At 45.1% G+C, this 10,816-nt stretch overlaps 1 protein-coding gene across 1 annotated transcript in view; it reads left to right on the top strand.

Annotated features, from left to right (window-relative positions):
- The first annotated feature begins 509 nt into the window (after window positions 1-509).
- LOC140730163 (uncharacterized) overlaps window positions 510-10,816 on the top strand; it is a 74,044-nt gene continuing 63,737 nt past the window's right edge. The window contains exons 1-4 of the mRNA XM_073050289.1: window positions 510-602; window positions 4,762-4,882; window positions 6,075-6,191; window positions 7,836-7,933. Coding sequence (XP_072906390.1) covers window positions 537-602; window positions 4,762-4,882; window positions 6,075-6,191; window positions 7,836-7,933 — 402 coding nt within the window. The 5' untranslated portion in view covers window positions 510-536. The remainder of the gene's footprint in view (window positions 603-4,761; window positions 4,883-6,074; window positions 6,192-7,835; window positions 7,934-10,816) is intronic.

Below are 10,816 nucleotides of genomic sequence, written 5' to 3'. Positions count from 1 at the left end.
TGCTCTCTGAAGGTAGTAGCGAGAAGAAGGTATTTCCTGTGTGATGGGGTCCTTAAAGATGAAGCATCACCTTTCGAAGGTGTCCTTGATGGTGGGGGGAGGCTTGTGCTAATGATGGAGCTGGCTGAGTTTATAACTTCCTGCAGGTTTTCCCGATCCTGTGCAGTGGAGCTTTCAGACGGATGAACGGTCAGTCAAAACAGTCTCCATGATACACCTGTAGAGATTTGCTGGAGTCTTTGGTGACATACCAGATCTCCTTAAACTCCTAATAAAATATCGCCACTGGCGAGCCTTTTCTATAATTGCATCAATATTATACTAGGAAGAAGGCAAGCCAGTAAATATATTTAATTAGAATAGAAATGAATCTCCTTTTTCTCTTAGCCAGTAGGTTCAGAGTAGCAACCGAAGCTGCTTGGAATCACCGTCCCAACGACCCCGTGCTCTACAGCAGCAACGCCCCTGACAAACTCTGCCGCCGCTTGATTGCCTACGGTGAAACTACAGAGCGGTAGGGAAAGAGCCAGCCGACCATGTGGAAGTCACTGGCCTCTTACTTCACCGAGATCTCAGCAAAACGATTTCCCACACATGCAGTGGTAGGCAGCAAAGGGTGTGTTAACCTCGGACCGTGGATAATTTCCGATTTATTGCAGATGGCCAACTGAAACCCTGTTCTCTGGTTCCGCGTAAGAAGGTGTCAGGGGTGCTGAGGGGATATCTTGATGCCTGATCACAGGAGATTCTGCAGATGTAACACACACAAAGCGCTGGAGGGACACAGCAGGCCAGGCAGCGTCTATGAAGGGGAACACACAGTCGATGTTTCAGGCCAAGAACCTTCTTCACGACTGGAAAGGAAAGGGGCAGAAACTAGAATGAGAAGGTCGGGGGGGGGGAGAGGGGAAAGAATACAAGCTGGCAGGTGATAGGTGAGACCAGGTGAGGGGGGGAGGTGGGTGGGTGAGGGAGGGGAGGATGAAGTAAGAAGCTGGGAGGCGATAGGTGGAAAAGGTAAAGGGCTGAAGAAGAAGGAATCTGATAGGAGAAAAGAGTCTCAGCTCAAAACTTTGACTGATTATTCCTCTCCTTTGATGCTGCCTGATTTGCCGAGTTCCTCCAGCTTTGTGTGTGTGTTGCTGTGGTAACTGATGAACGTGTTTTGGGAAAGCAGGAGTTTGGATCGTTAAAGGTACCAGTTGGCCCCATTTCTGAATGCTGTATGCTGAAACTGGAATGGGTCCTTTCAGCACTGGGGGAGAATGCTCGATAGACACATTGTGCCTCTTTGAAAGTAGGCCAATTTAATGGAACATTAGAACATAAGCAGGAAAAGGAGTTGAGTTGAATTGAGCCTACCTCACCATTCAATAAGGAGCCTGATGGTTGAGGGGTAATAACTACTCCTGAACCTGGTGGTGTGGGACCTGAGGCTCCTGTACCTCCTGCCTGATGGTAGTACTGAGAGAGAACGTGGCCTGGATGGTGGGATGTTTGATGGTTGAGGGGTAATAACTGTTGCTGAAGCTGGTGGTGTGGGACCTGAGGCTCCTGTACCTCCTGCCTGATGGTAGTACTGAGAGAGAACGTGGCCTGGATGGTGGGGTGTTTGATGGTTGTGGGTAATAACTGTTGCTGAAGCTGGTGGTGTGGGACCTGAGGCTCCTGTACCTCCTGCCTGATGGTAGTACTGAGAGAGAACGTGGCCTGGATGGTGGGATGTTTGATGGTTGTGGGTAATAACTGTTGCTGAAGCTGGTGGTGTGGGACCTGAGGCTCCTGTACCTCCTGCCTGATGGTAGTACTGAGAGAGAACGTGGCCTGGATGGTGGGGTGTTTGATGGTTGTGGGTAATAACTGTTGCTGAAGCTGGTGGTGTGGGACCTGAGGCTCCTGTACCTCCTGCCTGATGGTAGTACTGAGAGAGAACGTGGCCTGGATGGTGGGGTGTTTGATGGTTGTGGGTAATAACTGTTGCTGAAGCTGGTGGTGTGGGACCTGAGGCTCCTGTACCTCCTGCCTGATGGTAGTAGTGAGAAGTGAACATGGCCTGGATGGTGGGGTGTTTGATGATGGATATTGATTTCTTGTGGCAGCACTTCATGTACATTCACTTACTGGTGGGGAGGGCTTTGCCTGTGATGGACTGGGCTGTATCCACCACCTTCTGTAGTCTTTTCCCTTCCTGGCCATCGATGTTCTGTACCAGTCTGTGACACAACCAGTTAGGAGACACTCCACTGAGCATCCGGAAAAGTCACAGCCCTCTGAGAGAAGACAGTCTTCCTCATTTCCACCTTAAGCAATGACTCTTATTCTGAAGCCACACCTCCTGCTTGTAGGTTCTCCAATGCGTTCATGATCTACATTGTCAAACCCCCTTTGTAGCTTTTATGCTGTTCCTCCAGAATCCCACAAGTTAATTTTCATCAACTTCATCCACCTTTTCAATTGAGAACTTCCTTCAGAGGAGTGATTTGCAAATCTCAACAATGGCTTGTGTCAAGGAAGACTACCTCACTTCCCCTCATGGTAATCCATTTGTCTTCCTCCCTCCCAGACAATGCCAAATGAAGTCTAGTAAACCTGGTAAACCTTAAATGCAGCAAATCGACAACACAGAACAATCTCCAGCTGAGCTCCCAACTAAAATGCAGAACACAAGAGATTCTGCAGATGCTGGGAATCCAGAGTAACACTCACACAAAATGGAATGAAGTGTGAAATTTAGAATTGTTTAGCACCATTCCTAAATTTATTATTCAGACTCCTTCAATACCTCGGTCCAGAACAGGGAGGCAATAGCGGAACTGTATCAAACACGGTTGAAGTCTAAAGATAGTGAAGTCTGAAGAGCTTCGTTGTTGGGAGAACAATGGAGAGGTTGTTGAGGAGATTTCAGAGGAAGTTACCAGGGCTGGAAGTGACTGGGCTAGACCGGATCTGATTAGACAAGGCTAAGAGGACCCATGAAATGACAGGTGTGAATAAGGTGAATAAAGGGCTTAACATTTGTGTAGGGGCATCAGAGTTCAAAGTTCAGTTCCAGAGTGGTCTTTAAGCAGTTTGTACGTACTACTCATGAACCGTGTAAGTTTCCTCCCAATGCTCCAGTTTCCTCCCACAGTTCAAAAATGTACCGTTGGTAGGTTAATTGGTCAATGTAAATTGACCCATGATTAGGCTCGTGTTGGCACATGGCCTAGAGGATAAGGCATCAGTCTAGTGATCTGAAGGTCACTGGTTCGAGCCTCAGCTGAGGCAGCGTGTTTGTGTCCTTGAGCAAGACACTTAACAACACATTGCTCTGCGACGACACCGTGCCAAGCTGCTTGGGTCCTAGTGCCCTTCTCTTGGACAACATCGGTGGCGTGGAGAGGGGAAGGCTTGCAGCTTGGGCAACTGCCAGTCTCCCATACAACCCTGCCCAGGCCTGCGCCCTGGAAACCTTCCAAGGCGCAAATGGGTGCCTATAAGATTAGGCTGGGGTTGAATAGGTGGGATGCTGGGTGGCTTGGCTTGTTGGGCCAGAAGGGTCTGTTGTGTGCTGCATCTCTAAATAAAGTAAAAGGACATACCTCCCTTTCTTTAATGGTTCGCTTTGTTAGCCACAAGTACATCAAGACATCGAAAAATTCAGTGAAATGCATCGTTTGCGTCAATGACCAACTCAGTGCAAGTGTTGCCTTGCTAGCATGCCCACAACTTACTAACACTAACACTAGTACTAACACAATTTACTAACACTAACACTAACACAACTCACTAACACTAACACTAACACAACTCACTAACACTAACACAAACACAATTTACTAACACTAACACTAACACAACTCACTAACACTAATGCTAACACAATTTACTAACACTAACACAACTCACTAACACTAACACAACTCACTAACACTAATGCTAACACAACTCACTAACACTAACACAAACACAATTTACTAACACTAACACTAACACAACTCACTAACACTAACACTAACACAATTTACTAACACTAACACAACTCACTAACAAACACAATTTATTAACACTAACACTAACACAAACACAATTTGCTAACACTAACACAACTCACTAACACTAACACAAATACAATTTGCTAACACTAACACTAACGCTAACACAACTCACTAACGCTAACACTAACACAACTCACTAACACTAACCTGTGCTGTGGGAGGAACCCTGAGGAAGGCCACATGGTGACAGGGAGATCAGACAAACCCTTTACAGACAGTGGCAGGAATTGAACCCCGATCACTGGTGCTGTAAAGCGTTACGCCTCGTTATGGTGCCGTCTCTTTAGCAAGCCGTTAGATAAGTGGGGTAGAAGCCTTCACAGTCTGGAGGAGCATTTTCTTTTCCCAGAGTGGATGGATGGAATACACGGCAAATGCTGGTGGAAGTGATATTGAAATGAATAAACTGTTGATGTTTCGCCCGAGACCCCTGGTCAGGTCTGGAAGGAAGCCAGAGTGAGGGTGGGGGAGGGGAAGGAGTATAAGATGGGAGGTGATAGGTGGGAAAGGTAAAAGGCTGAAGCAGAAGGAATCTGATAGGAGAGGAGAAACACACACCTCCAACTCCCGCACAGGACACCTCCAGACCTCCAGTCCTTGGCCCTGGACTGTCAGACTCGTAGATATCAGGCCTTCAAATTCAGTCTTTGTCTTTTTGATTGCCGCTATTTTCATTAACAGTTGGAAATCCAGAGCCTGCGATGACTTGCTTTGTTTTGTCCAGGTGAATCACTGCTCCATCTCTCACAATGGGCGCCTCCTAATAACCGGTTCCAATGACGGTAACGTTTGTGTCTGGGATATTGGAAGTGGAAAATGTCAAGTTAAAGCAAAAGGGCACAAAGGTAACAGATTTCAGAGGTGCCTTTCATCACCTTGTTGACCTTCCTTGCATGCTTACGAGTTGACAGCTCATTTGGTTGTGCTAATTTTAGATCATAAGGTCACAAGATACTGGAGCAGAATTAGGCCATTCGGTCCATCGAATCTGCTCCGCCATTTCATCATGGCTGATCCATATTCCTCTCAGCCCCAATCTCCTGCCTTCTCCCCATATCCTTTCAGGCCCTGACCAATCAAGAATCTATCAACCTCCACTTCATATGTACCCAGTGACTTGGCCTCCACAGCTGTCTGTGGCAATGAATTCCACAGATTCATCACCCTTTGGCTAAAGAAATTCCTTCTCATCTCTGTTCTAAATGGATGTCCCTCTATTCTGAGGCTGTGTACCCTGGTCTTAGATTCTTCCACTATAGGAAACATTCTCTCCACATCCACTCTATCGAGGCCTTTCACCATTTGATAGGTTTCCCTCTGAATTCTAGTGCATACAGGCCCAGAACCATCAAATGCTCCTAAAATTAGCGCAACCAAATGAGCTGTCAAGTCAGGTACTTTGCTCAACATATTTTATGTGTTCAGATTATTTTCCGTCTGGGTGTACCTGCCCTTGCTTGTTTCTCAATGTTTTAATACTCAATTATAATTCTCAATTCTGTGTTGTGCTGGCCTGATTCCAGTGTTCTAGCCACAGACGGCTGTGGAGGCCAAGTCATTGGGTATATTTAAAACAGAAATGATAGGTTCTTGATTAGTAAGGGCAGCAGAATGAATAATAAATCAGCCGTGATGGAATGGAGGAGCAGATTTTGATGGGCTGAATAGCCTAATTCTACTCTTATGCCTTATGGATTTATTAACCCAATGGTGAAGAGTTGCTCCATCGTGCTGCCTCTGGTCCTCCCATACCATCCTGTGGGCTTCCAATTCTGCTAAAGCAGGAACCAAACTAGAACCTGTCAGGTTGCACGAACGTCAGAAGCCATTGGAAGCGAATTGGAGCCGCTGGGGGGGGAGGGGGTGATGAGAAGGGCTGATTCTTTCATTTGCTGTTGCTTGTGTTGTGAGATTGGGGTCCTGATTCTGCGTCTGCGGTTGTAACTGATTATTTAAACTCCTACGTTGGATAGCAGGGCGCGGCTGCAAAGAATGAAACCATAGCCAGTGCTATCAATGCTGTTTCTGCTCCAACAGGCCCAGTGAGAGCTTGTGCCTTCTCTGCTGACTCCACCCTCTTCGCCAGTGGGTCGGCCGATTGTACGGTCAGGGTGTGGGACACAGTAAAGGCTCATTGTCTGCACGTTCTCCAAGGTAGGCAAGCACGACAAACCTCATCCTCTCCCACGGCTCAGAGCCCGGAACAGGATGTGATAATTTAGCTGGGGCCTAATCGCAAGGGATTAGCATAGCTTCCTTGTCTCTGTATCCTTTTCCCCTCCCCCTCCCTCTTCTTCTGTTCCTCACTCTGGCCTCTCAACTGCCTGTCACCTCCCCTTCGTGCCCCTCATCTTTCCCTTTCTCCTATGGTCCACTCTCCTCTCCTATCAGATTCCTTCCTCTCCAGCCCTTTACCTTCCCCACCCACCTGGCTTCACCTGTTCCCCTTCCCCTCCCCCACCTTTTTTATTCTGGTGTCTTCCCCCTTCCTTTCCTGTCCTTGGCCCGAAACGTCGACTGTTTACTCGTCTCCATAGATGCTGACTGACCTGTGAGTTGTTTCGTATCCTTTGCCCCTTTAAGTTCAGAGTTCAAAGTAAATTTATTATCAAAGTATGCATGTGTCACCAAATAGTACCCGAGATTCATTTTCTTGTAGGCATTCACAGTAGAACAAAGAAGTACAATAGAACCAATGAGAAACTACTGTACTCAGAAATACTGACAATTTGTGCAAATACACAAATAATGCTTTACGGTACCAGTGGCCAGGGTTTCAACTGCCTGAGAGGAGCTTGTACGTTCTCCCTGTGACCGCGTGGGTTTCCTCCGGGTGCTCTGGTTTCCTCCCACATTCCTAAGTTGGTGGGTTAATTGGTCATTGCGAATTGTCCCGTGATTAGGCTGTGGTTAAATCGGGGTTGCTGGGCTACATGGCTCGAAGGGTCATGTTGCATCGCAATAAAATAAAAAAAAAATAATAATGATAAATAAACAAACAAACAAGTAGATAAGCAGACAATTGAGTTGTAAAGTCTTTGGAAGTGAGTCCAGAGGCTGTGCTCAGTGAAGATATTCACACTTCAAGAAGTCAGATGCAATTTTAAACCAAAATGAGAAACGGGTTTCCGTGGCTATCAACAGTCCAGATTCTGGTTAAATGTGATTGAGGTAGAGTCACATTGGAATTACAGGCTCTGGCTTAACATTCACGTTTAGTTAGTTGATTGTGTATAAAATGCAAGGCAAGTAGACAATCGCTTCCTAGGAAACATTCTGTCCAATCCAGGCAGCGTCCGATAGAGGAGAGTTACCAGGAATCTGCCTGGATTAGACACAATGTTCTAGTAAGACAGGGTGAGCAAGCTGGGGCTTTTCTTTTTGTGTTGGAGGAGGATGAGAGTGATTTGATAGAGGTGAACAAGAGGATGAGGGTTAGATTGGGTGATAACCAGAGACTTCTTTCCCCAGGGCCAGATCGGCTAATAATGTGAGGGGACTTAATTTTAAGGTGGTTGGAGGAATGTAGAGAGGGAGATGTCAGAGATACGTTCTTAACACAGAGTGATGCCTGCCCGGGGTGGTAGGAGAGTAAGGTATATTAGGGACATTTAAGAGATTCCTAGATAGGCACATGGGTGATAGAAAAAAATGGAGAGTTATGTAGGAGGGAAGGGTTAGATTGATCTTAGGGTGGGTTAAAAGGTCAGCACAACATCATGGGCCGAAGGGCCTGTAGTGTTCTATGTTCTATTACTCTCTGACCAGGCCAATAAACTCCCCTATTCTCATTCCTAGTGCACACTAAGAGCGTAGAGACCATCTGCTTCAGCAAGGATTCGAAGCTTCTCGCCTCTGGAAGTTACGACAATAAAGCTGTTCTGTGGGATCTGCAGGTTAGCTATGTGCCTCCTCATTTTGATCACACTTCCCGTCATTGCAGTCACCACCTCCTGCCCCCACCCCACTCCCTGCCCCGTCATCTGGGCATGTAAAATTGGTGCCCTCCTGGCCTGCAGAAGAATTTGCTGCAGGTCAGATATCGTGAACACAGGAGATTCTGCCAGTGCTGAAAGTCCAGACGAACACACACAAAATGCTGGAGGAACTCAGCAGGTCAGGCAGCATCTATGGAGGGGAATGAACAGTTGACATTTTGGGCCAAGACCCTTTGTCAGATCAGAAACCAAACGGTCTAATTTTTCGCTGGGACATGACAGCTGATGGGATATTATTCCTCAAGTTAAACCTTATATTTTCCTTTAAAACTCAATCTCAGCAGTTAAATGGGAAGAGTTAAACAGGAGGAGTTAAAGTAACAGTTACTATAACTACACTGACCACAACATTGAACTAATCACTGAGCCCACATCCTATGGACTCACTTTCAAGGACTCTACACCTCATGTTCTCAGTGTTATTTATTTAATCATTCATCCATTTATTTATTTGTACGTTGATTTTTTTTTGTATTTGTACAGTTTGTCTTGTGCGCATTGGTTGTTTGTCAGTGTTTGTGTGTAGTTTTCATTGATTCTATTGTATTTGTTTGTTCTGCTGTGAATGCCTACAAGAAAATGAATCTCAGGGTAGGATAGTATTTGGCAACATATACATACTTTGATAATAAATTTTGAACTTTGACATAGACCCTTTCCAAGTACCAGGAGTGTTCTTATTGGGGCCACCAAAAGAAGGCACAACAGCGGCTGCACTTAATTAGGAGTTCAAGAAGATTTGGTGTGTCACCAAAGACAATCACAAATTTTCTACAGATTTACCATGGAGAGCATTCTAACTGGCTGCATCACCGTCTGGTAATGGAGGGCTGGGGGTGCCACGGCACAGGATTGGAATAAGATGCAGGAAGTCGTGAACTCAGTCAGCTCCATCATCAGGGACGTCTTCGAGGAGCGATGCCTTAAAAAGGTGGCATCCATCATTAAGGAACCCCATCACCCAGGACATGCCCTCTTCTCAATGCTACCATCAGGGAGGAGGCGCAGGACACACACTCAACGGTTCAGAAACAGATACTTTCCCCTCCATCATCAGATTTCTGAAAGGACAATGAACCATGAGCACTTCCTAATTACTTCTTCTTCTCTCTTTTTGCACTACTAACTTAATTTAACTTTATTAATTTACTATATATATATTTACTGTAATTTACAATGTTTAATATTATGAATTGCAATGTACTGCTACTGCAAAAACAACAAATTGCCCGACACATGCCAGTGATAGTAAACCTGTTTCTGAAAACTGGCAGATATTGGGATTTATAGCTCAGGATGCTTATCAGTTAAACTGAGCACCAGAAAATATGTTGAAACCTTGTGATTCTGCAATGAATTTCGACACCTTTAATTTGACCTGTTTAAAATTTACAAGTAACAAAAGCAGAAATGCAGGAAACCGGTCAGCAAGTCAGGCACCACGTACAAAAAGAGAAACAAAATTAATTTTTCAGGCCGTAGAACCTTTGTCAGATCTCAGTGACTGGTCCATTAAAGGGGGTTTGAACTGAAATCTTAACCCTGTCTCTCTTTCCATCGATAATGAGTTCAGGTGTTTCAGCTATCTACCACCTGCAGTTTCTTTGATTGTCAAAATTAAGAAGGACCTGGTTATTTTCTGAATTTCAGTTTGATGATAAATATACAAGTTACAGCAGCAATTTTGTGGTGCAATTTCTTGCACTTGTGTGGTGAATGGGTACTTTATTGTTTGACCTGTGACCATTTGGGTTAAGCCCATCTCCCCTACTGTGGCATAGGCAGCTGACAGCAGCTCACCAAGGTTTCATCTTTGAAGCTTCCGTTGGCGTTTCTGTACCTCTGGGTTTTTACAGGATAGGATTGCTAGACCCATACCCAACCCTCCTCCTCCCACAGCTGGGCTTGGGACCGTCCATGACAGAGTTCATCCACGTTTTGCCAGAAAACCTTTAACAGGTTTCAAAACAAATATATGGGGAGAACGTGGATTTTCTGCACCCCTGTTAAAGAGGTCATTTCTGTTGTATATACAGTACTTCACCTCCCGTGGCAGCGAAACGTTGTGGAATGAATGCCTGATGGTTTTATTCCTTTGTTTTCAGTCCTACACTATTCCCCTTCTCCACTTTGTTACTTTATAGTACAAAAAAGTAATAGGGTTTGAATTGACTCCAGCAATCCACACTAGAGGGCGCTAAAGTTTAACAGAATGAGATGGTAGGGGATCTCTGAATCAAGACCTGGATAGAGTGGATGTGGAGAGGATGTTACAAAAGTGGGGGGAGGGAGGGGGTCTAGAACCAGAGGGCACAGCCTCAGAGTGTAAGGACGTTTCTTTAGTACAGAGATAAGGAAGAATTTCTTCATCTTAATGGTGGTAAATCTGTAGAATTCATTACCACAGTCAGTTGTGGTGGCCAAGTCATTGGGTATATTTAAAGTAGAGCTTGATAAGTTTCTTGATTATTAAGTGCTCTAAAGGCTACGTGGAGAAGGCAGGAGTATGATGTAGAGAGGGAAAATAAATCGGTTGTGATTGAATGGTACAGCAGTCTTGTTGAGCTAAATGGCCTAATTGAAGGTTCAAAGTTCAAAGCTTAAAGTAAATTTATTATCAAAGTACATGTACATCGCCATATGCAGTCTGAGATTCATATTCTTATGGGAATACTCAATAAATCCGTAATAGAATAAAAACCATAATAGAATCAATGTAAGACCGCATAAACAAGGGAGTTCAACCAGTGTGCAAAAGACAAACTGCGCAAATACAAAAAG

The sequence above is a fragment of the Hemitrygon akajei genome, chromosome 7 (genome assembly GCF_048418815.1).
Source record: "Hemitrygon akajei chromosome 7, sHemAka1.3, whole genome shotgun sequence".
Lineage (NCBI taxonomy): Eukaryota > Metazoa > Chordata > Chondrichthyes > Myliobatiformes > Dasyatidae > Hemitrygon > Hemitrygon akajei.
Note: the sequence above shows the minus strand (reverse complement) of the source record. Positions and strands in the feature narration are given on the sequence as shown.